At 45.0% G+C, this 26,959-nt stretch overlaps 1 protein-coding gene across 1 annotated transcript in view; it reads left to right on the forward strand.

Moving 5' to 3' along the window:
- LOC147115867 (tripartite motif-containing protein 42-like) overlaps positions 1-26,703 on the forward strand; it is a 48,685-nt gene extending 21,982 nt beyond the window's left edge. The window contains exons 4-5 of the mRNA XM_085989456.1: positions 17,203-17,427; positions 26,556-26,703. Coding sequence (XP_085845582.1) covers positions 17,203-17,427; positions 26,556-26,576 — 246 coding nt within the window. The 3' untranslated portion in view covers positions 26,577-26,703. The remainder of the gene's footprint in view (positions 1-17,202; positions 17,428-26,555) is intronic.
- Positions 26,704-26,959: the final 256 nt, after the last annotated feature.

A 26,959-nucleotide genomic window follows, 5' to 3' on the forward strand; every position in this document is an offset into this window, starting at 1 on the left:
AAAATGTTATGTACTGGTTGTCTAAAAGGGGAGGAATTGTGGTGTATGTGCCTTTAAGAGCCCCTGTGTACTGTAATGCCGGTAGTGGCCACTCGGGCTATATAAGCCTGTATAGTGTCTTGTATCTTTTAGTTCACCTCCAGACTTTGTTCAGTAAACACCTGTTAAACCAGCTCCTGCATTCTGTGTCTCCATTAACACACGGATACAACACAGTTTCAGTGGCTTTTTGTTAGTTTCAGCTACTGCAGTAGTTTCATTGAGTAATTTCAAGGTGCTTTTGTATTTTTAAAATTTGTTTATGGGATGTGAGCATCACTGGCAAGGCCAGCATTTGTTGTCCATCCCTAATTTCCCTTGAGAAGGTGGTGGTGAGCCACCTTCTTGAACCGCTGTAGTCCGTGTGGTGAAGGTAATCCCACAGTGCTGTTAGGCAAGGAGTTCCAGGATTTTCCAGCAACGATGAAGGATTGGCGATATACTTCCAAATCAGGATGGTGTGTGACTTGGAGGGAAACTTGAAGGTGGTGGTGTTCCCATGCGCCTGCTGCCCTTGTCCTTCTAGGTGAACGAGGTTGCGGGTTTGGGAGGTGCTACCGAAGAAGCCTTGGCGAGTTGCTGCAGTGCATCTTGTAGATGGTACACACTGCAGCCATGGTACGCCAGTGGTGGAGGGAGTGAATGTTTAAGGTGGTGGATAGGGTGCCAAACAAGCAGGCTGCTTTGTCCTGGATGGTGTCGCGCTTCTTGAGTGTTGTTGGAGCTGCACTCATCCAGGCAAGTGGAGAGTATTCCATCACACTCCTGACTTGTGCCTTGCTGATGATGGAAAGGCTTTGAGGAGTCAGGAGGTGAGACACTTGCCGCAGAATACCTAGCCTCTGACCTGCTCTTGTTGCCACAGTATTTATGTGGCTGGTCCAGTTAAATTTCTGGTCAATGGTGACCCCCAGGATGGTGATGGTGGGGGATTAGGCGATGGTAATGCCGGTGGATGTCAAGGGTCGGTGGTTAGACTATCGCTTGTTTGAGATAGTCATTGCCTGGCGCCAATGTTATCTGCCACTTATCAGCCGAAGCCTGAATGTCGTCTAGGCCTTGTTGCATGCGGGCAATGACTGTTTCATTATCTGAGGAGTTGTGAATGGCACTGAACACTGCAGTCATCGGTGAACTTTCCCATTTCTGAGCATATGTTAGAGGGAAGGTCATTGATGAAGCAGCTGAAGATGGTTGGGCCTAGGATACTGCCTTGAGGAACTCCTGCAGTGATGATTGACCTTCAACCACCACAACCATCTTCCTTTATGCTAGGTATGACTCCAGCCAGTGGAGAATTTCTCCTCCCCACCCCCATTGACTTCAGTTTTACTAGGGCTCCTTCATGCCACACTCGGTCAAATGCTGCCTTGATAGCCGGGATGTTGGCAGGGCCCATAGCCTTTGCTGTATCCAGTGTGCTCAGCCATTTCTTGATATCACATGGAGTGAATCAAATTGGCTGAAGATTGGCTTCTGTGATAATGAGGACCTCAGGAGTAGGCCAATATGGATCATCCACTCGGCACCTCTGGCTGCAAATGCTTTAGCTTTGTCTTTTGCACTCATGTGCTGGGCTCCACCATCATTGAGGGTGGGGATATTCATGAAGCCTCCTCCTCCCGTTAGTTGTTTAATGGTCCACTACCATTCACGACTGGATGTGGCAGGACTGCAGAGCTTTGATCTGATCCGTTGATTGTGGGATCACTTAGTCCTGTCCATAGAATGCTGCTTCCGCTGTTTAGCATGCATGTAGTCCTGTGTTGCAGCTTCCCAGGTTGGCACCTCATTTTTAGGTATGCCTGGTGCTGCTTCTACACTCCTTATTGAACCAGGTTTGGTCCTCTGGCTTGATGGTAATGGTAGAGTGAGGGATATGTCGGGCCATGAGGTTACAGATTGTGGTGGAATATAATTCTGCTGTTGCTGATGGCCCACAGCACATCATGAATGCCCCATTTTGAGCTGCTAGATCTATTCTGAATCTATCTCCTTTAGCACGGTGGTAGTGCTACATAACACGATGGAGGGTGTCCTCAGTGTGAAGATAGGACTTCGTCCCCACAATGACTGTGTGATGGTCACTGCTACCAATACTGTCATGGACAAATGCATCTGCGACAGGTAAGGACGAGGTCAAGTAGGTTTTTCCCCTCGTGTTGGTTCTCTCACCACTGTCGCAGGCCCAGGCTGGCAGTTATGTCCTTCAGGTGCACTGATTCATCAGCTGAGGGAGGGCGGTAGGTGGTAATCAGCAGGCGGTTTCCTAGCCCATGCTTGACCTGAAGCCATGAGACTTCATGGGGTCCGGAGTCACTGTTGAGGACTCCTTCCTGACTGTATGCCACTGTGACAGGACATATCCAGGGATGGTGATGGAGGAGTTTGGGACATTGGCTGAAAGGTATGATTCTGTGAGTATTCTCAGTGTGAAGACATGACTTCATCTCCACAATGACAATGTGGTGGTCACTGCTACCAATACTGTCATGGACAGATGCATCTGCGACAGGTAGATTGGTGAGGACGAGATCAAGTAGGTTTTTACCTCGTGAGTATGACTATGGAAGGCTGTTGCTTGACTAGTCTGTGGGACAGCTCTTCCAATTTTGTCACAAGTCCCCAGATGGTGGTGAGGAGGACTTTGCAGGGTCGACTGGGCTGGGTGTGCCGTTGCTTTGTCTTTAGCCGGTGCCAAGGTTGATGCCGGGTGGTCTGTCCAGTTTCATTCTTATTATTATTGTGTTTTGTTACAACTGATTGGCTTGCTAGGCCATTTCAGAGGGTAGTTAAGAGTCAACCACATTGCTGTGGGTCTGGAGTCACATATAGGCCAGACCAGTTAAGGACAGCAGATTATAGTTTAGGTTTTTATGACAATCCAATAATTTCATGGTTACCATTACTTATACTAGCTTTTGATTGTAGATTATTTAATTAACTGATTTACATTCCCCGCTGCCGTGGTGGGATTTGAACTCAGGCCTCTGGATTACTAGCCCAGTGACATTACCACTATGCTACCATTCCCTCCCTATCAGGGGTCTTCAAGCAAGTACAAAGTAGCTACATTTATTCTTCAAAGATTCAAACTGCAACACTTGGTAAGATTAATGGGGGCTGTACTGGCATGCCATCTCAGCCTCCAGGATCTATGGCGGAGGAAGTGTAGGCAGCAAGAAAGATGGGAACATGTGCACAGAGGGAGGAGGAGGAAGAAGATGAGGAGGAAGAAGAAAATGAGGAGGAAGAAGACGAAGAACAGGAGGAAGGGCGGAGGCAGCCAGACAATTGGGCTTCCAGACAGGCTGTCCATGATGTGGTGTGCCACCTCCCTCCACATAGTGCAGCAGACTTGTGACAAGGGCCTCCTGCCAATACATGGCTGCCCGCCTTCTCTCCAGTGCTAAAATCAATGCCTCCAATGCTTCATGGGAAAACCTGTAGGCTCTCTCCCTGGGGCAGCAATCTGCCATGAGGATTTGTAAATAAGTGTTCTTTCTCCTTGTCCTTCTTCTTATGGTTGTTGAGATAGCTGCACAACCAACGATGCTGAGCATGAGGTGCTGCAGCATCAATGAACCTCCCCTTTAAGTAGTGAAAAAAGCCTGTGGCAATCATGAGTTGCAATTAGACTGCACCCAGTATTGGTCTAGCCTTTAAGTATAACGCCAATGAGCTTGGGTTCTTAGACTTGATTTAAGACTCCAATCATTTTGTTGAACAGTGAGGATGAATTTTGCGTGCAGTCTAGAACATTTTCGCCTGGTGCTAATTCACCATCTTTTGTCCTAACACTGCCCATTCCTTGGCTATAACAAATTTCTAACCCTATCTACAGTGGCAACATTTTGTTTAAAAGCAGTCCATTCAAATGTTACTTTTACAGTAATTAAAGTAAAATTAGTTGAGCTGTGGAATTGCTCATGGATGTAGATTTTCAAAGATTTACATACTACATTTCTACTATACCATTACTCAGCTGCCTATGCTACAAATAGCCCTATTAATTTTCTAATAAAGGGAAAGAAAGTGTTGAACTCTCCGCTCCCAATATATATTGTTTACATTTACAAAGGGTAGTTGTCGTAGCCCAAGAAAAATCAGTTGAAATGGCTCTTGGCTTGGGGATTTTGATGCCATTCTTTGTTACGGTTACGTGGTTACCAGAAACCAATGATACCATGAAACTATGACATGTGGGGCTGGATTTTCAACCTGCTGCCCGGGTGTAAAACTGGCGCTGCAGATCGGCCGCCTGTTATAAAACCCACCTGATTTTAAGAAAATGAAAATTGAATGGTTTTGTTAATGGGCGGACAACCGGCAACGCCACTTTTACACCAAGTATCAAGTTGAAAATCTACCCAGTGATCTTTGTTTCAGTCATATTTTCCCTCCAGTCTAATGACAGCCCTCAAATCCAATGAACAGCAGTTACCACTAAAAAGTCCCATAGTTAACCAATGAGTCATTACTATTTAAGCAGTAACCTAATGAATCCCTGTTGCCACTTAACGTGTCTTTAGAGACATTGATCCAGAGCTCTGTCAATCAAACAAAGAGCAATCAGGTTGGTCACAAGATTAGCTGCAGAGTGATCACATTATGACTATTGACTAATGAGATTGCTTAAAAGCCTCACTAAGATTTCAAATGTTATATTAGCACTATGGATTGCTAAAAAGCATCAATCAATTGGAAATGATCAATTATCAGCATTGGCCAATGAGATTGGTCAAACAAGACATTCATTAATTTTGTATTATATAGCTAGATAGCCACCCCTCCCTCACTGAAGCTAGTGATTCATGCTGGTATATAGTTCTACAATCACTGCCAGCTCTTCAGTAGCCATTCCTCACCAGTAAGTGTGGACAAGGATATTTGACTGTGGGTGAATCACAGCCAAGCCTGATCTCAAGTAATTGAGTGTTGGTCTTGTTGGACTGGAGATACAAATTGTTATGCTTCCGCCACTGCCACAACAGAAATGAGCTAACTCTGCACGGCATTGATCAAAGCAACCACAGTGTGCATTTAACCACTAAGGCATCACAGCACAACTAAGTGCTATCTGCCTTCCTGGACTGTATGAGGGTACATACCTGTGGGCCCTCTTTTCTAGTCTTTTTCTTCTAGTGACAGTTAGTTGTAGTGCAGCTGTTCAGTTGCAAAAAAACCGACTGCCAAATGACCTGTAAAATCTGCCATGCAGGGCCACAGTGTTCTTTTTCTCTCACCTTGTTAAGAGTAACATTTACAATTTGTATTTAATGCCATCTGCTAAGTTCTCATCATACACAAAATAACCACCTTCATTTAAGATGGCCATACATGTGTCAGTCTTAATGTTTCTAAAGCTATGAGATGCTGAAATTAAATCTAACATGTGGATATCAAACACAGCTCATGTAAAGGCCAGCAAGGTCCCTGTAAAAACATATGTACCCAATCAGCCTAGTGCAAGACCTAAATGGGGGACAGAAATAATGAAAAAAGCAAAACTTTGTCCTGTGTCAAATAAGGAAATTCTCTATATGATTTATTTTTATATATGACTTGAGTTAGACAGTTAAAATGTGAATTAAAAATTGGCTTTGGATAGCTGTAGCTGAAAAACCTTTGTCTCTATGACAGGATAATCAATACATAGAATTGTCCAGAGATATTCATAGTTTCAATGACAGGTGACCAACCTTTATTGCTGGTGTGGTTGTCTGCATTCTGAAGCTGAATAAATCAAATCAAATTTGGTGGCTGGGCAACACCTTTCTTTGAAATGATCATGTATGCAAATTTGCAGACTGGGAAAGTGGACAAATTCATTACCTCCAGTGGTGGGGCCCCATAGGGGATAAACTAGAGAGGAAAATGATTAATATATCAACATCTGTGACATGAAAGCTTCTTTTGCCATAAAGGTACAGTTATAGTCACTCAATTGTAGTACAGTTTTCAGTGCAACTGACACTGAGGACTGTTGTGGTCTCCATTATGTCCCATAAAGGGTACCAGAAGGGTGCAATGGAGTGATGAATTGAGCAGAAGTCAGTTCTGCCTGATTGCCCTCCCTTGTGTGTTCTGTTGGATTTCCAGGTTGGCTTTGAAGTGATGTCCAAAGCTCCACTCTGAGGAAACCAAGCATCCAGGGTTGCTAGGTAATGACAGATCAGGCAGACCTTCATTTAAAGGACACAGATTAGCAAGGAAAGCCTTTTACTGCTTCTGATCAACTAAAAAGATAGGTTAACAAGGGGAACAGATCCTTCATCAGAACCAGAAAGGAAAGGTAGGCAAGCCCATTTATAAGAAAAGAAATAACTTGCACTTAATGACACCCCAAATACTTCACATACAATGAAATACAATAATTTTTATTATGTCTGATTGTAGCAGCCATTATGTGTGCAGAAATGTCCCACAAACAGCAGTGAAATGAATGACCAGTTAATCTGCGTTCATTCAGGGAAGAATGTTGGCCAGAATTAGGAAAACTTCCTACTCTTCTTCAAATAGAGTCATGAGCTCTTTCATAGGAATAAGCAAAATAAAGAAGGGTGGGGAGAATAACAGGTAAAGGTTGCTGGTCAAATATGCTAAATACTATTGAAAGAATGGTTGCTAATATATTTAATAGTCTGGGAATAGATTTTTACAATCTGGATTAGGTTAAAAAGTTCTGGATAATATCTTGTAAATCTAACTGTGATGAAGTATGAAAAAGGTGAGTAAAGCAGCTCCAAATGGAGAAGAACATAGTGGAATCTGAATGGAAGATACAGATTTCCTTTCAGATTTCAAGCGTTTGGAATGTATTCTTTTTAATTAGCCACATAGGCATTATCTGTTATGTTTTGCTAGTCTAAATATTTCAAGACTTTTCATTTTTCAATCTGCATCATTTGCAGTCATAGAAAGTACACAGTATTTACAGCACAGAAACAGGCCATTTAGACCAACAGATCCATGCTGGTGTTTATGCTCCACACAAGCCTTCTCTCCTCCCCTTCTTCATCTAACCACATCAACATACCCTTCTATTCTTTTCTTCCTCATGGGTTTATCTAGCTTCCCCTTAAATGTATCTATGCTATTCACCTCAGCTACTCCTTGTAGTAGCTAGTTCCACATTCTAATCACGCTCTGGGTAAAGAAGTGTCTCCTGAATTCCCTATTGGCTCCCTTTTGCCACATGACCTCATATGGTACTTCCCCTTCAGTAATGTTCCTTCATAACTGGACTTGCCTTTCATCATGAGCGACTTCCTGACTTTGTTTCGCAATTAATTTAATCTGCCCTTGCTAGGCTAACTCTCTCGAACCTTCTTCCTATCTTCCATGTTTCAACACCCTCTCAAACCTTTTCATAATCTTGAAGACTCAGGTCACCCCTCAGTCTTCTCCTTTCTAGAGAAAAGAGTCCCAGCCTGTTCAATCTTTCCTCTATAACCTCTCAGTTCTGGTATCATTCTAGTAAATCCTTTTTGAACCTTCCCCAGTGCCTCTATATCCTTTTTATAATATGGAGACCAGAACTGTTCACGGTACTCCAAATGTGGTCTAACAAAGGTTCTATACAAGTTTAACATAATTTCTCTGTCCCTCTAGAAATGAACCCCAGTGCTTTGTTTGCTTTTTTAAATTGCCTTATTAACCTGCGTTGCTACTTTTAGTGATTTGTGTATCTTTACCCTCTGATCCCTCTGCTCCTCCACCCCATTTAGACATTTATTTTCCAAGGAGTATGTGGCCTCATTATTCCTACAAAATTGTACCACCTCACACTTATCTATATTGAAGTTAATTTTCCAATTACACGCTCATTCTGCAAGGTATTATTAATGTCTTCCTGTATTTTGTCTCAGTCCTCTTCGGTTTTAACTATACCCTCCAATTTGGTGCCATCTGCAAATTTTGAAATTGTACTTCCGATTCCTGAGTCCAAATCATTTATGTAAATGGAGAATGATAGTAATCCCAGCAGCGATCCTTGTGGAACACCACTTCCCACCTTTTGCCATACTAACATTTATGATTCAGCAATACCAGGTATTGTAGCTGTAGAGTTCAGTAGATTTGTACTTTCCATTTATTTGCTTGTTTTAGGATAAGACTTTTTCCTCACTGATATCATTAGACCATCTGTTTCTTTGTAATATGATATTCTATGAAGCTATCATTTGAGATGGTTTCAGATAGCTTTGCTGCTTGTTTATTGTATGAATGAACTGTGGAACGTATGGATTTGATGGGTTGGATTTTCTTTTATCAATCCATGCTTTCTTATGTTCATATCTGGCTATCAAAGCACATTGTCTATCCCTTTGGGGTTTCTTGATGGTCCATGTCTGTGCTACAGCTGCAGAAAGCTGCCATTTGCTGCACCATCCCTATTTTTGGCGCTGGAGTTAAGGAAGTGATCGAGGAGCATTACCGTACACATACTGTATTGTATAGTTGACCTGGGATGCATCATGCCGACCCTGGTTAAAAATATATTGAGAAATGTTCTATTCCCTCTGACCTCTTGCATCTTAATAATTTACTCATCACCTGCAAGTCACCATTTCATCATTTAAAAGGTTATTTTCATTGTAGTTTATTCAGATTTTTTATTTATTTGTTTATGGGATGTGGGCGTTGCTGGCAAGGCCAGCATTTATTGTCCATCCCTAATTGCCCTTGAGGAGGTGGTGGTGAGCCGCATTCTTGAACCACTGCAGTCTGTGTGGTGAAGGTACCTGTTAGGGAGGGAGTTCCAGGATTTTGACCCAGCGACGATGAAGGAATGGCGATATATTTCCAAGTCAGGATGGTTTGTAACTTGGCGGGGAATTTGGAGGTGGTGGTATTCCCATGCACCTGCTGCCCTTGTCCTTCTAGGTGGTAGGGGTCGCAGGTTTGGGAGGTACTGTCGAAGAAACCTTGGCGAGTTGCTGCAGTGCATCTTGTAGATGGTACACACTGCAGCCACGGTGTGTTGGTGGTGGAGGGAGTGAATGTTTAAGGTGGTGGATGGGGTGTTGATCAAGCGGGCTGCTTTGTCCTGGATGGTGTTGCGCTTGTTGTGTGTTGTTGGAGCTGCACTCATCCAGGCAAGTGAAGAGTTATCCATCGACCTCCTGACTTGTGCCTTGTAGATGGTGGAAAGGTTTTGGGGAGTCAGGAGGTGAGACACTCACTGCAGAATACCCAGCCTCTGAACTGCTCTTGCAGCCACAGTATTTATGTGGCTGGTCCAGTTAAGTTTCTGGTCAATGGTGATCCCCAGAATCTTGATGGTGGGGGATTCAGCGATGGAAATGCTGTTGAATGTCAAGGGGCGGTGGTTAGACGCTCTCTTGTTGGAGATAGTAATTGCCTGGCACTTGTATGGCATGAATGTTACCTGCCACTTATCAGCTCAAGCCTAAATGTCATCCGGGACTCGCAGCATGCAGGCATGGACTGCTTCATTATCTGGGGAGTTGTGAATGGAACTGAACACTGTGCAATCATCAGCGAACATTCGCACTTCTGACATTATGATGGAGGGAAGTTCATTGATGAAGCAGCTGAAGATGGTTGGGCCTGGGACACTGCACTGAGGAACTCCTGCAGCGATGTCCAGGGACTAAGATGGTTGACCGCCAACAACCACAACCATCTTCCTTTGTGCTAAGTATGACTCCAGCTAGTGGAGAGATTGCCCCCTGATTCCCATTGACTTCAATTTTACTAGGGCTCCTTGATGCCACACTCGGTCAAATGCTGCCTTGATGTCAAGGGCAGTCACTCTCACCTCACCTCTGGAATTCAGCTCTTTTGTCCATGTTTGGACCAAGGCTGTAATGAGGTCTGGAGCCGAGTGGTCCTGGCAGGTTATTGGTGAGTAAGTGCTGCTTGATAGCACTGCCGACGACACCTTCCATCACTTTGCTGATGATTCAGTGTAGACTGATGGGCTGGATTAGATTTGTTCAGCTTTTTGTGGACAGGACATACCTGGGCAGTTTTCCACATAGTCGGGTAGATGCCAGTGTCGTAGCAGTACTGGAACAGCTTGGCTAGAGGTATGGCTAATTCTGGAGCGCAAGTCTTCAGCACGACAGCCGGGATGTTGTTGGGGCCCATTGCCTTTGCTGTATCCAGTGCGCTCAGCCGTTTCTTGATATCACGTGGAGTGAATCAAATTGGCTGAAGACTGGCTTCTGTGATGGTGGGGACATCAGGAGAAGGCCGATATGGATCATTCACTTGGCACTTCTGGCTGAAGGTGGTTGCAAACGTTTCAGCTTTGTCATTTGCACTCACATGCTGGGTTCCGCCATCATTGAGGATGGGGATATTTATGGATCCTTCTCCTCCCGTTAGTTGTTTAATGGTCCACCACCATTCACAACTGGATGTGGCAGGACTGCAGAGCTTTGATCTGATCTGTTGGTTGTGGGATCGCTTAGCTGTTTATAGCATGCTACATTCACTGCTTAGCATGCATGTAGTCCTGTGTTGCAGCTTTCCCAGGTTGGCACCTCATTTTTAGGTACACCTGGTGCTGCTCCTGGCATGCTCTTCTACACTCCTCATTGAACCAGGGTTGGTCCCCTGGCTTGATGGTGATGGTAGAATGAGGGATAAGTCGGGCCATGAGGTTACAGATTGTGGTGGAGTACAATTCTGCTGCTGCTGATGGCTCACAGCGCCTCATGAATGCCCAGTTTTGAGCTGCTAGGTCTGTTCTGAATCTATCCCATTTAGCACGGTGGTAGTGCCACACAACACGATGGAGGATGTCCTCAGTGTGAAGCCGGGTCTTCGTCTCCACAAGGACTGTGCGGTGGTCACTCCTACCAATGCTGTCATGGACAGATGCATCTGCGACAGGTAGATTGGTGAGGACACAGTCAATAGGTTTTTCCCTCGTGTTGGTTGTCTCACCACATGTCGCAGGCCCAGTCTGGCAGCTTTGTCCTGCAGGACTCAGCCGGCTCAGTCAGTAGAGCCACTCTTGGTGATAAACATTAAAATCCCCCACCCAGAGTACATTGCTAATCTCAGAGCATCTTCCAAGTGGTGTTCAAGATGGAGGAGTACAGATTCATCAGCTGGGGGAGAGTGGTAGGTGGTAATTGTTAGATCCGTGTGTTAATGGAGACACGGAATGCAGGAGTTGATTTAACAAGTGTTTACTGATCAAAGTCTGAAGGTGAACTAAGTACACAAGACGCTACACAGGCTTATATACCCGAGTGGTCACTACTGGTACTACAGTATACAGGGGCTTCAAAAACATAGTTCCTCTTAAAGGTACATACACTACAATTCCTCCCCTTTTAGATAAATAGTACATAACATTTTAAGTAATCATTAAATAACATTTTTACAAGAACAATAATATACACATTTGCTGAAGTTAATCAATTACAAATTCAGTCTCTCTGGAGGCTTCCTGACTCGGTCCGGATAACGCCTCGGTGGTGTAGTAGGTTCTTTTGGCAAGGTCAATTCGGCTTCAATGCCAGTGTCGGGTTCATCTGGTTCCAGTATCACCGGATCGGAGGTAGATACTATGGGTATCTCTGCTTCATCACTAGGCGTATAGAGTTGTGGTGTATGTTGTCCTTTTTCGGATGACTCTATGATCTGGTCAGCATGGCACCTTATTATGCTTTCTCCAATGTCCACGGTATACATCAGCGGTCCTAGTCGTGTGCAAATAGTTCCAGGCTGCCATTTCTCGGTACGGTAGTCCCGGGCCAAAACTGGTTGACCTATCTGGAAGGTTCTAGTTGGCCTTTCATTCATGCTTTGAAATTGTCGGTTCTCTACGTCCCTTCTGACGTTTGGCTTGACCAAATCCAGCCGGCATCTTAGGCTTCTATTGAAAAACATCATGGCGGGGGTTTGGTTTGTAACCACATGTGTTGCATTCCTGTACGCAAACAAGAAGTTATCTACCTTATGTTGTAGATTTATGTCTTCATTACCCATGGCCTTTATGGCCTTCTTGAAGGTCTGGACAAACCTTTCAGCCAATCCATTGGTGGCGGGATGGTATGGGGCGGACGTGTAGTGCTTAACCCCATTGTTTTTTAAGAACTTCCTGAAATCTTCGGATACAAATTGCGGTCCATTATCAGAACAGATCTGTTCAGGCAGCCCATTCCTGGTGAATATGGTCCTTAATACTGTGATGGTTTTTTCCGTGGTGGTGGAGGACATCTTTATTACCTCCGGCCACTTGGATGTGCATCCACCGTGATTAAGAACATTGAGTCCATAAATGGACCAGCAAAGTCGATATGTACCCTTTGCCATGGAGATGAGGGCCACTCCCATGGATGTAGGGGGCTTGTGGTGGGGCGTTTTGGACCTTCTGGCATCCTAGACAGCTCTTGGTCATTTCTTCGATGTCTCCATCGATACCTGGCCACCACACAAACGCTCTGGCTAAGTTCTTCATTTTCACTCCACCCAGATGCCCCTCGTGAAGCTCCTTTAGCATTCTATCCTTGAGTTTGGGTGGAATCACCACTCTGGATCCACACATCAAGGTTCCTCGGCACACTGACAGCTGTTCTCTTCTTTGCGAGAATGCTGGCAACAGTGGTTCGCCATGTGCTGGCCATCCCTTCACCGTTAAATCGTAGACTCGTGAGAGAGTCGGGTCATTTTACGTTTCCTTTTCAATGGTAGAATTTGTCACCGGTAGACATTCCACTATGGTTGAGTGGAACATCTCCACTGGGTCCACTGTAGGCGCCTCTTCCACCGTTGGCAACGGAAGGCGCGATAACCCGTCAGCATTCCCATGCTGTTTTGTTCCTTTGTATTCTATGTCATATTGGTGTGCCCCTAGGAAAAGGGACCACCTCTGTAGCCTTTGTGCTGTCATAATGGGAACGTCCTTTTTAGGGTTGAATATGGAGACGAGGGGTTGATGGTCAGTCAACAAGGTAAATTTTTGTCCGTGTAGGTAATGGTTGAATTTCTTCACCCCCCACACCAGGCTGAGTGCCTCCCTGTCGATCTGGGCATAGTTACGCTCAGCTGAGTTCAATGAGCGTGACGCAAAAGCTATCGGCCGCTCTGAGCCATCAGGGAATCTATGCGATAATACTGCTCCCACGCCGTAAGGGGATGCATCGCACGCCAGTTTGATTGGCAGTGATGGGTTGTAATGAGCCAACACTTCCCTGGACGTGATCAAGCCTTTGCATTTATGGAAGGCACGTTTACAGTCTTCGCTCCATTTCCAAACTACTCCCGTTTGTAGCAGTGCGTTAAGAGGGTGCAGAATCGTATACAAGTTTGGTAAAAATTTATGATAGTAATTTACTAATCCCAGGAACGACCTTAATTGTGAGACATTTTCAGGCGCTGGGGCCTTTACGACCGCTTCAATTTTTTCAGGTGACTTATGCAACCCTTCTTCGTTAATGACATGGCCACAATATGATAATTGTTTCTGGAAAAATTCGCACTTGGGGCGATTTGCTCGTAGGGCCCGTTCTCTCAGCCTCGTGAGCACCTGCTCCAAGTTGGCAAGGTGCTCGTTGTCGTTTTCTCCTGTTACAAGGATGTCGTCTAAGTAGCATTGAGTCCCCGGAATCCCTTGCAGGACTTGCTCCATAGCTCTTTGCCAGATAGCCGGAGCTGATGCCACTCCGAAAACCAGTCGATTGTACTGGTACAGGCCTTTGTGTGTGTTTATCGTGAGATACTTTTTAGAGGCCTCCTCAACCTCCATCTGTAGATATGCCTGTGCTAAGTCAATTTTGGTGAAACGTTTCCCTCCGGATAGTGAGGCGAAAATATCTTCTATCCTTGGAAGAGGATACTGTACCATGTGAAGAACCGGGTTTACAGTCACCTTGGAGTCCCCACAGATGCGAACTTTTCTCTGTTCTTCAGATTTATCATTATTCAACGTTTTCTTCATAACCGGGACGATGGGTGTTGCCCACTCGCTCCAATCTACCTTGGATAACACGCCTGCTTTTTCCAAATTCTCCAGCTCTGCCTCGACGGCTGGACGAATTGCGTATGGCACCGGCCTTGCCTTAGAAAACTTGGGAATTGCCGCATCTTCCACTTTTATTGAGGTGGTGGCGCCTTTCAGGGTTCCTAGTTCCTGTTGAAACACTTCTTTGGCGTTAGCCAAGATTTCTTTTAATCGTCCAGGTATGACGTCATCATCGTTTTTTTTCTTACTGGTCACCGTCAGTGCCTGAATGGAGTGCCAGTCTAAACGTATCTTTCTGATCCATTCACGTCCCAACAACGGTGGATCACCATCTTGCAGAACGTATAAATACAACTTCTGTATTTCCTTGCCATTGTATACAACAGGCACCCTTATTTTCCCTCTGGGGTATACTTTCTGCCCCGTATATGTTTTCAAGATAATGGATGTGTCTTTCAAAGGTATATGCGGAAATAGCCGCTCGTAATCCCGTCGACTTATGACGGTCAGAGCTGATCCTCTATCTAGCTCCATTTTGACTGGGGACCCCGCTATCGTGAGGGTAACCCAAATGGTCTGGTAATCTTCTTTGGCAATTACGTTATGTAATTTGAGACAGCTTATTCTCTTGTTTCCGGAGTCGCTATCGCTCTTCTGGTCTTCGGAGCTACTGTCCGTCATCATTTGTACCTTTCTGTACTTTTCCTTATTGACCTTTTTACTGTCAGCGGATTTCTTTCCAGATCTGCATACACGTGCAATGTGTCCCATTTTGCCGCATTGCCTGCATGCTTTGTCCTTGAACCAGCAGTCCTTCTGGTCATGGGTGGATCTGCCGCAGCGATAACATCTATTGAAACCCCGTGTCATTTCATGGGTGCCGAAGTCCTGTGGCTTTTGCTGTATCTCTGCAGCTCCTCTTGCTGCTGCTTCGTATGTTACAGCCACACTGAAAGCCTTGTCCAGTGTCAAATCTTTCTCGGAAAGTAGTCTTTTCTGTGTTCCTTCGCTTAGGAGACCGCAGACGAATTTGTCTTGTAGAGAATCTGCCAGTCCTTCCCCGAATTGGCAGTGCTTTGACAGCTTTTGTAATTCGGTGAGGTAATCAGCGTTACTTTCATTCTTGTGCTGATTCCTCCTGAAGAATTTGAATCGTTCCGCTATCAGCAGCGGTGTTGGGTTTAAGTGCTCCTGTAAGGTATCAACAATCTCCTTAAAATTGTTGTCCATCGGTTTAGCTGGAGTGATCAAGTTTCGTAACAGCCCGTATGTCCTTGCGCCCATCAGATTTAGAAGTACCGATGCCTTTTTATCATCCGCTACTTCATTCGCCTTGCAATATACCTCCACTCTTTCCACATATGTGGTCCAATCTTCTATATCACGATCGAAAGCAGTAATAATGCCTGTCTTCGGCATCTTGAAAATCTAAAATGGCGCTTCCCGCGATTTTCCTCCGTCCCCGATGGATCAAAATGTCGCCTCCCGCGCTTTTCTTTCTTCCCCGCCAAGTTAAGATGGCGCCTCCCGCGCTTTCCCGCCGCTGCCGCTGCTGCCAATGCTGATCTCCACGGTTCCCATTGCGACCTGCAGCTTTTCGCGGTATTTCTGTTTTTTTTTTTATATATCGCTTCAATAGTTTCTCCGTTACTTGGAGAACCGTTCCCGTCGTGGAGCGGACCCTCTGGAACTTTCCCCTCCTCCTGCTCGGTCCAAACGCCGACCTGCTTTGCAGCACCGGCCGCACCCTGAGTGCTCCACCCTCTCTCTCTCTTTGCTTCTGCTTCCCGACTCGCTGCCTGGCCCCGTTGCAGAGCCACCCGATCGAGCTCTAGCCCGCCACAGCCCAGGAAGGATCAGTGCACTACCTGCCACCAGCCCGTTTAGCTGGTGAAACCACAGTTTTTTTTTTCTTGCTTCTGGCTTCGACCTTCGTCTGAGGAATCGATCCCCTTGAGGTGCTGCCGAATTGCAGGTAAGTTTGTTTCTAACTCGTCGCCACTGTTAGACCCGTGTGTTAGTGGAGACACGGAATGCAGGGGTTGATTTAACAAGTGTTTACTGAACAAAGTCTGGAGGTGAACTAACTACACAAGACGCTACACAGGCTTATATACCCGAGTGGTCACTACTGGTACTACAGTATACAGGGGCTTCAAAAACATAGTTCCTCTTAAAGGTACATACACTACAGTAATCATGCTTGACCTGAAGCCATGAGATTTCATGGGGTCCGGAGTCAATGTTGAGAACTCCTTCCTGACTTTATACCACTGTGCCGGTGGGACAGGACATACCCAGGGATGGTGATGGAGGAGTTTGGGACATTGGCTGAAAGGTATGATTCTGTGAGTATGACTATGTCAGGCTGTTGCTTGACTAGTCTGTGGGCAGCTCTTCCAATTTTGTCACAAGTCCCCAGATGTTGATGAGGAGGACTTTGTAGAGTTGACTGGGCTGGGTGTCCGTGTCCATTGCCGTGTCCGAAGCCGGTGCCGAGGTTGATACGGGGTGGTCCGTCCGGTTTTATTTTTATTATTGTCTTCTGTAGCAGTTTGTTACAACTGACTGGCCTGCTAGGCCATTTCAGACAGCAGTTAAGAGTCAACCACATTGCTGGGGGTCTAGAATCACAGATAGGCCAGTCCAGATAAGGATGGCAGATTTCCTTCCCTAAAGGACATTCGTGAACCAGATGGGTTTTTACGACAATCCGATAGTTTCATGGTCACCATTACTGATACTAGCTTTTTATTCCAGATTTATTTAATTAACTGAATTTAAATCCCCCCGCTGCTGTGGTGAGGCCTCTGGATTACTATTCCAGCAACTTAACCACTATGCTACTGTACCTGTAAGTTTAGATTTTTTTCTCAACATTATCCAATTAATGTTTTTGAGAAAAATGTCTTTGAGTGATAATGTAGGTCATAGCAATTCAAGTGCCAGAAAGTGGGTGATGTACACATTCAGGATTCAATCTTTTGAATATTATAAAATTTAATAAGGGCCGTACGTAGTTCATTTGTCACATTTTAATCCAAATGTGTTATTTATTAGAGGATTCATTTTAAAGGTTGTAATGACAATTTAACTTATCCATTAAATTATGGGATTTCATTCTAAACTAAGTATAATGGTAAACCCCAGAATGCTGTGCACAAGGTATGTTTTGCAGGATATGAAACCAATGTGCATCTTAATTCTTCCAGATTTTTTGGATGGTTCCACAAAATGACCTAGTGGATTCTTTTAATGTACAGTTGCAAGAGATTGGTAGCAATAATGGAGCAGCTACCTCACTGGCAGTAGGTGTGACGTTTTCTGGAATAGATGCCTCTTCTTTTGAGACTGTGTTGAAAGCCAATTCTGAAGCTCTCTTCAGGGTCCGTGCAGTTAATGCTCTTGGAGAAAGTGAGTGGAGCTATCCTTACAGCGTAAGTATGGTTTCATTCAGTAGTTAAGATGGGTTTTAGTGCCTACTATGGTGTTTTCTTTCAGCATTTGTGGAATAAAATATTCCCTCCGTTACTTAACACTGTTCATGACCTCCCATCCCCTTCGATCAGTGGATAAATGTCCTTCATCTCTATTATTGAGTCATACAGATGGGGAAGTTCTTGGGTTAGTGCTGGGAGCTGTTGAGATGCTACAGATGACCTCTTGGACAGGGACCTGTCAGGGCTACTCCTTCCAATCCTGATCTCTACCAGTCGAAGTACAATTGTAAACCCCAGATGGTGGATTGGGGGCCGGGAGAAGATGAGGTGGGGGGGTTGTCCGAAGAGGGTTGGGGGTTGGGAGAAGATTGGGGCGGGCCAGAGGCCTGATGGAGGCATTGGGAGGCCTCGTGGAGACATCAGCGGCTTGGGAGAGGCCTTGTGTAGTGACTGGAGGCCTGTGGGGGGTGGAAGTGAAGGTGTTGTAGAGGGATCGGAGGCCTGGGGGAGGAGGGGTTGATCGGAGGCCCGGGGGTAGTGGGTGATCGGAGGCCTGAGGGGGATTTCTGATCACGGGGCGGGGGGAGGGTAGGCAGGAACCTGGATCCAGGATGTAGGTATAAAGGCAATTAGCTCCTGGATCCAGCGGTCCTCACCTTGCTGTAGCTGGCGAGTTTTTTGAGGTGTGCAAAACCAGACCAGCTACAGTTAAACAGAAAATTAAGGTTAAAGAAGAGGCATTCAGCCTCATTATAATATTTAAAGAGACGGCCCGCTTCCTGTCAGCGGGTTGGCGCCCCGCCTCCCTTAAAACCAGAAGGGGGCGGGTTGGAGGTGGGTTCCAGTCAGGATTCTGATTTTTAACACTTTAACTACCCCCACGCCCCCAACCCACCCATTATTTTAGGTTAAAATTCCCCCTTCAGACGCTGATTTGGTGAGGTTCCACTGATGGCAAGTAGTCTCACTGAGGGCAAGTACAGGCCTCAAAATCAGATTCGCAGGCTAGCTCACCGAATTTGCAGCATGCTATATTATACTGGGCTTTTCAGTGACCAGTGTAAGGCTGATAGTATGTTCATAAGTCTCATATCGGATCTCACAGGTTTCTTGCCAGCAGCGTCGTCACCCATTAGAAACAAGCACAACAGTGTGTTGATGGCCTGCTCTGCAGGAGACGGATTCTTAAATTTTACATTTTAGATTGGAAAGTTATTTTTTCTCTTATTGTATTGCATTTTTATTGGTACATTAATTTTTGCTGCTGTTTTGACCTATTTTTTGCATTGTAAGATTTTTTATTCCCAACTTTGTTTTTTACAACCATTTTGCTTCCAGCTGTTATTTCACTCGTAGCACCCAAAGTGGGCAGATGGGAAATTCTCCAATGGCACTCCTAGATTTGAAGTAGTATTTGAGGGGATGGGAAAGGCAGGTGTAACTGTACCTCACATGTTTGGTATGTACCTGTCCATACCCCAGTATTCACTGGCTCAGTCAGTCCTTCCTTGACGTGTCAAAGGAGACCTGTTTTCAGCACCTCCACTTCAAAAATGAGGCTGCCACATAGCTATACCATCTTCTGAAGGCCTTTTATCAGAGGCTCTTCCCATGAGCATGAAGGTCATTGCGGCATTACAGTTTAATGTTATTGGATCCTTCCAAGTGATCAACGACATATGTTAAATCAGTCAATTGGCAGTCCACAGATGCATCAGGTAAGTGACAGAGGTCCTGTGGAAAAGAGATACCAGCTTGACCGGACACGAACGTTTCCTGGGGAGAGGGTTCCCCAAAGTGCAGAGCATCATATGTGACACCCATGTACTATTGCGCCTGGCCTTGACCTCCCAACAGGCAAGCTGCAATGCTGTTATCTGGGGAGGGTGCCCTGGAGTATCCAGCAAGGCAACACTCTTTGCATCCATCTTGTACAGCAGGATGTCCACTTTGCCAGTCATCAAACGGGGGTCAGATGCTGTGCCACTCTGTCATGAGGCCATTTCATGCCACCTCATTGGGTTTCCTTTCACTTCATTTTTGGCTGACACTTATTTCCCTACCTCCCCTCCCAGTCTTTGCAAAGGCAGATAAATACTTCAAATCCATTTTGAACCTTTATGTGGCCTGAAGCAATATTTGCTCCACAGGGATCAACTTACGTTTAGTTTCAGCTGCCAGCGAGCTTTTCTGCATACCAATTGGACTAATTACTGGCACAAGGCCAAAGCTGTGCTGGGCGCTTATATTAATTATTCAGATGACTTGACCACACAAAATTGCACAATGCCAACTCGAGTGTGCTGTAGACTAGCTTGGTCCTGTCATGCAGCCTGGGATGGATTTGCCGAAAGTGCAAAAATTGGGGCTTTAATGATTCATGAGTACAGCCAGAGCTCTCAGCATCACCTGATGAAGCAAAGTTCTGAGGCTGCTTGTAGAAATACTGGACTTGGGAGGGTAAATTCTGCGCAACCTGAAGCCACTGGCGGTGTGGTGTATGTGCCTTTAAGAGCCCCAGGTGTGCGTAATGCCGGTAATTGCCACTTGGGCTATATAAGCCTGTGTATTGTGTATATCCTTTAGAACCCCCTCCAGACTTGCTTAGTAAATACCTATGAACCAACTCCTGTCTTCAGTGTCTTTATCTACACACGGGCACTACAGTGGCGACGAAGTGGAAACGGACTTACCTGCAATTCGGCAGCACCTCAAGGACATCGATTCCTCCAGCGTCCAGAAGACTCAAGGAAGTAATAGAAACTGTGGTTTCACCAGCTGGCCAAGCTGGTGGCAGGTACTGCGCTAATCCTTCCTGGGCGTCAGGCTGGGGCTCCAGCGTCAGGCTCTACAGCTGAGACAGGCAGCGAAATCGGAGGCAAGCAATAACGGACTGGGAGGGTGCACTCGGGAGACGGCCGGCGCGGCAAGCAGGTCAGCGTTTAGACCTCCGTCGGGAACGAGTCTCCAACAGTGAATAAACGGAAACCACAGTAAAACAGCGTTGTTATCGGTAGCAGCGGCGGGAAAGCGCAGGAAGCACCATATCGTTGCCACAGAGGAAAAAAAAAAGCGCGGGAAGCGCCATATCTTTTTTGAAATGCCTAAGTCTGGCAATATTGATGCTTTTGATAACGAAAAAGAGCCTAACTTTGGCAATATTGATGTTTTTGATAACAAGATAGAGGATTGGACCACATATGTAGAAAGAGTGGAGGTGTTTTGCACCGCAAATGGAATAGAAGATGAAAAAAAAGCTTCAGTGCTTCTGGATCTAATGGGCGCAGAAACATACAAGCTGTTACGCAACTTAATCACTCCAGCCGAACCGATGGACAAGAATTTTGAGGAGATTGTTGATACCCTACACTGCCAATTCGAGGCAGGACTGGCAGATTCTCTGCAAGACAAATTCATCTGCGATCCCCTAAGTGTAGAAACACAAAAAAAGGTATCTTCTGGAAAAGATTTAACACTGGACAAGGCTTTCAGTGCAATAGGAGCGGCAAAGATACAGCAAAGGCCACAGGACTTCGGCACCCATGAAATGACACGAGGTTTCGAGAGATGTTATCGCTGCGGCAGATCCAACCATGACCAGAGGGATTGCTGGTTCAAAGAAAAAGCATGCAGGCGATGCGGAAAGATGGGACACATTCCACGTGTATGCCGATCTGAAAATAAAAAATCCACTAACGGGAAAAGAATCAATAAGGAAAAGCACAGAAAGGTACAAATGATGACGGACAGTAGCTCCAAAGACCAGAAGAGCGATAGCGACTCCGGGAACAAGAGACTAAGCTCTCTCAAATTACATAATGTAATTGCCAATGAAGATTACCAGACCATTTGGGTTACCCTCGTAATAGCAGGGTCCCCAGTTAAAATGGAGCTAGATACAGGATCAGCTCTAACCGTAATAAATCGACGAGATTACGAGAGGCTATTTTCGCATATACCTCTAAAAGACACATCCATTATCTTAAAAACATATACGGGGCAGAAAGTATACCCCAAAGGAAAAATAAAGGTGCCTGTGGTATACAACGGCAAAGAAATACAAAAGTTGTATTTATACATTCTACAAGATGGTGGTCCACCGTTGTTGGGACGTGAATGGATAAGGAAGATACGTTTAGACTGGCACTCCATTCAGGCACTGACGGTGACCAGTAAGGAAAAAAACAATGATGACATCATACCTGAACGATTAAAAGACATCTTGGCCAATGCCAAAGAAGTGTTTCAAGAGAAACTAGGAACCTTGAAAGGCATCACCGCCTCAATAAAAGTGGAAGATGCAGCAATTCCAAAATTTTTTAAGGCAAGACCGGTGCCATACGCAATACGTCCAGCAGTCGAGGCAGAGCTGGAGAAATTGGAAAAGGCAGGCGATTTATCCAAAATAGATTGGAGCGAATGGGCAACACCCATCGTTCCAGTCATGAAAAAAGCATTGGAAAATAACTCTGAGGAACAGAGAAAAATTCGCATCTGTGGGGACTTTAAGGTGACTGTAAGCCCGGTCCTTCACACGGTACAGTATCCTCTTCCGAGGATAGAAGATACTTTCGCCTCACTATCCGGAGGAAAACGTTTCACAAAAATTGACTTGGCACAGGCATATCTACAGATGGAGGTTGAGGAGACCTCTAAAAAGTATCTCACAATAAACACACACAAAGGCCTGTACCAGTACAATCGACTGGTTTTTGGAGTAGCATCAGCTCCAGCTATCTGGCAAAGAGCTATGGAGCAAGTCCTGCAAGGGATTCCGGGGACTCAGTGTTACCTAGACGACATCCTTATAACAGGAGAAAACGACAACGAGCACCTTGCCAATTTGGAGCAGGTGCTCACTAGGCTGAAAGAACGGGGCCTACGAGCAAATCGCCCCAAGTGCGAATTTTTCCAAAATCAGATATCATATTGTGGCCACATAATTAATAAGGAAGGGTTGCATAAGTCACCTGAAAAAATTGAAGCAGTTATAAAAGCCCCAGCACCTGAAAATGTTTCACAATTGAGGTCATTCCTGGGATTAATAAATTACTATCATAAATTTTTACCGAACTTATCAACTATTCTACACCCTCTTAATGATTTTCTACACACAGGAGTGATTTGGAAATGGAACGAAGACTGTAAACGTGCCTTCCATAAATGTAAAGACTTAATCACATCCGAGAAAGTTTTGGCTCATTACAACCCATCACTACCAATCAGACTGGCGTGCGATGCATCTCCTTACGGCATAGGAGCGGTATTGTCCCATAGATTCCCTGATGGCTCGGAATGGCCGATAGCTTTTGCGTCACGCTCATTGAACTCAGCTGAGCGTAACTATTCCCAGATAGACAGGGAAGCACTCAGTCTGGTATGGGGAGTGAAGAAATTCAACCATTACCTACACGGACAAAAATTTACCTTGCTGACTGACCATCAACCCCTCATCTCCATATTCAACCCTAAGAAAGGTGTCCCCATTATGACGGCACAAAGACTACAGAGGTCGTCCCTTTTTCTAGGGGCACACCAATACAACATTGAATACAAAGGGTCAAAACAGCATGGGAATGCTGACGGTTTATCGCGCCTGCCGTTGCCAACGATAGAAGAGGCACCTACAGTAGACCCAGTAGAGATATTCCACTCTACCATAGTGGAATGTCTACCGGTGACAAATTCTGCCATTGAAAGGGAGACCAGAAATGACCCTACTCTCTCACGGGTCTACGATTTAACAATGAAGGGATGGCCAGCACATGGCAAACCACTGTTGCCAGCATTCTCGCAAAGAAGAGAACAGCTGTCAGTGTGCCGAGGAACCTTGATGTGTGGATCCAGAGTGGTGATTCCACCCAAACTCCAGGATAAAGTGCTAAAGGAGCTTCACGAGGGGCATCTGGGTGGAGTGAAAATGAAGAACCTAGCTAGGGCGTTTGTATGGTGGCCAGGTATCGATGGAGACATCGAAGACATGACCAAGAGCTGCCTAGGATGCCAGAAGGTCCAAAATGCTCCGCCACAGGCCCCTCTACATCCATGGGAGTGGCCCTCATCTCCCTGGCAAAGGGTGCACATCGACTTTGCTGGTCCATTTATGGACTCAATGTTCTTAATCGCAGTTGATGCACACTCCAAGTGGCCGGAGGTAATAAAGATGTCCTCCACCACCACGGAAAAAACCATCACAGTATTAAGGACCATATTTGCCAGGAATGGGCTGCCGGAACAGATATGTTCTGATAATGGACCGCAATTTGTGTCCGAAGAATTCAGAAAGTTCTTAAAGAACAATGGGGTAAAGCACTACACGTCCGCCCCATACCATCCCGCCACCAATGGATTGGCTGAAAGGTTTGTCCAGACCTTTAAGAAGGCCATAAAGGCCATGGGTAATGAAGACATAAAACTTCAGCACAAGGTGGATAACTTCTTATTTGCATATAGGAATGCAACACATATGGTTACAAACCAAACTCCCGCCATGATGTTCTACAATAGAAACCTAAGATGCCGGCTGGATTTGGTCAAGCCCAACATCCGAAGGGACGTGGAGAACCGGCAGTTTCAGGGCATGAATGAAAGGCCAACTAGGGCCTTCCAGACAGGCCAACCGGTTTTGGCCCGGGACTACCGTACCGAGAAATGGCAGCCTGGAACTATCTGCACATGACTAGGACCACTGATGTATACCGTGGACATCGGAGAAAGCATAATAAGGCGCCATGCTGACCAAATCATCAAGTCTTCCGAAAAGGGACAACCTACACCACCACGCTATACATCTAACGATGAAGTAGAGATACCCATATCTACCTCCGATCCGGTGATACTGGAACCCGATGAACCCGACACTGGCCTTCAAGCCGAATCAGCCTTGCCAGAAGAACCTACTACACCACCAGAAACTACTACACCCCCGAGGCGTTATCCGGACCGAGTCAGGAAGCCTCCTGAGAGACTAACTTATAATTAATTAATACAGCAATGTATATTATTTTGCATATAACATGTAATTAATTATTACTTAAAATATGATGTACTAGTTAGCTAGAAGGGGAGGAATTGTGGTGTATGTGCCTTTAAGAGCCCCAGGTGTGCGTAATGCCGGTAATTGCCACTTGGGCTATATAAGCCTGTGTATAGTGTATATCCTTTAGAACCCCCCCCCAGACTTGCTTAGTAAATACCTATGAACCAACTCCTGTCTTCAGTGTCTTTATCTACACACGGGCACTACAGGCGGGACCTTGCACACATCAGAAAAACCTGGGAAATGTGCCTGGTGCCCTGGTGGCATAGTGTTTCACAAGATTCACCTCCATGTCCTTTATATCATTCAGTATTGTTGCACAGATGCAACTTGTGGTGTTATTATATTCTTATAATAATGTACTTTAAAGCCATTGAGCTACAGACATTGCAGCTTTTATTCAATGCCTTTCCACTCAGCACAGCTCAGAGTGGGAATTAAACAGCAAGTGATTAGGCAAGGTAGCAGAGGGCAACCCTGACACACTATTCCACCATCTGCATGCTACTCCCATTAGGAACATAGGAACGGAAGTAGGCCATTCAGACCCTTGAGCCTGTTCCGCCATTCAATTAGATCATGTTTGATCTGTATCTTAACTCCATTTACTCAATTTGGTTCCGTAATCCTTTATAACCTTGCCTAACTAAAATCTATCCAGCTAGGTTTTGAAATTTTCAATTGACCCCACCAGCCTCAACAGCATTTTGAGGGTGACAGTTCCAGATTTCCATGACCCTTTGTGTGAAGAAGTGCTTCTGACATCACCCCTGAACGGCCTAGCTCTAATTTTAAGGTTATGTTCCCTGGTTCTGGACTCCCCCACCAGAGGAAATAGTTTCTATCTACCTTATCAAATCCTTTAATCATCTTAAACACCTCAATTAGATCACCCCTTAATTTTCTAAACTCAAGGGACTAACAATGCAATATATCCTCATAATTTTACCCCTTTAACCCCAGTATCATAATATTCATAACATTTTATTTGGCTGATTCACTCAAAACTACAACCATATTAAATAAAAATGTCTATTTAATTCAGCGCAGACTCAAAGGAACAGTAGGTTTTATTTGCAAAAAAGAGGGTCTTGGAAAAAGTTATTTATTTATTTCATGTTGATATTAAGAGTTAAATGTATCTGTATCTCATCCTCTCTTCAGTTTAATTGGATGACAGACATAGCAAGCCTAATGTTTGATACACTGCCAACTTAAGTCATATTGAATTGTAACCTCTGCAAAGGAATGCTTTTTCACCATTTTTCTCCCTTTCCTCCTGTCCTGTTGGGTACAGTTCCACGGATGCCGATTGTTCTCTGGCACCCTGTCCTTCATGTGCAGCACATGATATTCAGTGTCAGCTGGTTATTTTATCCTGTTCTCACCTGATGCTTCCAGCATAGGTTGCTGGATATGACCAGAAGGAAGAACTCTGGTCAATTTCCCCTCCCTAATTCAGGCCAAATGCAGTGCCCCCTGTTGCTGCCCCTTTGAGATCAACTAATTCAAGTGACACTGCAGACTGAGACCCAGCATATTTGGGTTCCAGACTAATCTAGGGGGCTTCTGTCCCACTCCGATGGGAGTGTAATGAAAGGGTTGGATTGTCGAGGCTTTTATTTCCACTCCTGTTTTTCTCTATGTCTCTGGCCAGTTCTGATTCTCTCCTCTTCTGCCTCCATCTGTTTGTCATTCTTCTCTTCTCTTGCACTGTCAAATGGGTGGGTGATGGTTGGTGGGTAATGGGTGGGGTGAGGGATCTGGCCACGGTCATTGGCTGACTTCTGTATGGCAGGTTTTATATAAGTGTGATAGGAAGTCGTGATGGAAATAATGTGACATGACATTTCCTGGATGTAAAGGAAATACACACATAGTTCTTTAATGTATGATAGATAGCTATTCTAATTGTAGTATTTACTTGTGGACCAGTTTAGAAAAAGAAAGCATGATTGCTACACTTTTTTTTCTTTATATGCATTTATTGGAGGGAATATCTTGTAAAAATAGAATTTTGCACATAGCCTGCAGATTTTAATAAAACAACACAATTTGCCAATGTTGATTTTCTTGAATTCAACAGGTTGTTACTAAAGAGCATTAAGTTGGAAGAGGACCAGTCCTTACTTTACTGCATTGCCCAAGGAAGATAAACTGGTTATTCAAAAAATTTCTAAGCTATTCGAATGCTGATCGGATGAAACCAAATGATAAATGATGTTTGAAAGTATTTTTAAATGGCTTGGGTTTATGTATTGTAGCTTTTACAGTTAACAATAATCTTTATTGATCACATGCATGAGGTGGTCCTTGAAATATCTGATTTAAGCAATTGCTGTTTTACTGTATTGGAAGATTACATCAACTTGTTCATTTTCAGGTGGCAGATGTGGCTCAGTGGTGGCACTCTCACCTCTGAGGAAGGAGGTTGTGGGTTCAAGTTCCACTCCAGAGACTTAAACACATAGGGCCAGAAATTTGTGTCCA

The sequence above is a fragment of the Somniosus microcephalus genome, chromosome 6, assembly GCF_052327205.1.
Source record: "Somniosus microcephalus isolate GS21.2 chromosome 6, FLI_Smic_1.0, whole genome shotgun sequence".
NCBI classification, from domain to species: domain Eukaryota; kingdom Metazoa; phylum Chordata; class Chondrichthyes; order Squaliformes; family Somniosidae; genus Somniosus; species Somniosus microcephalus.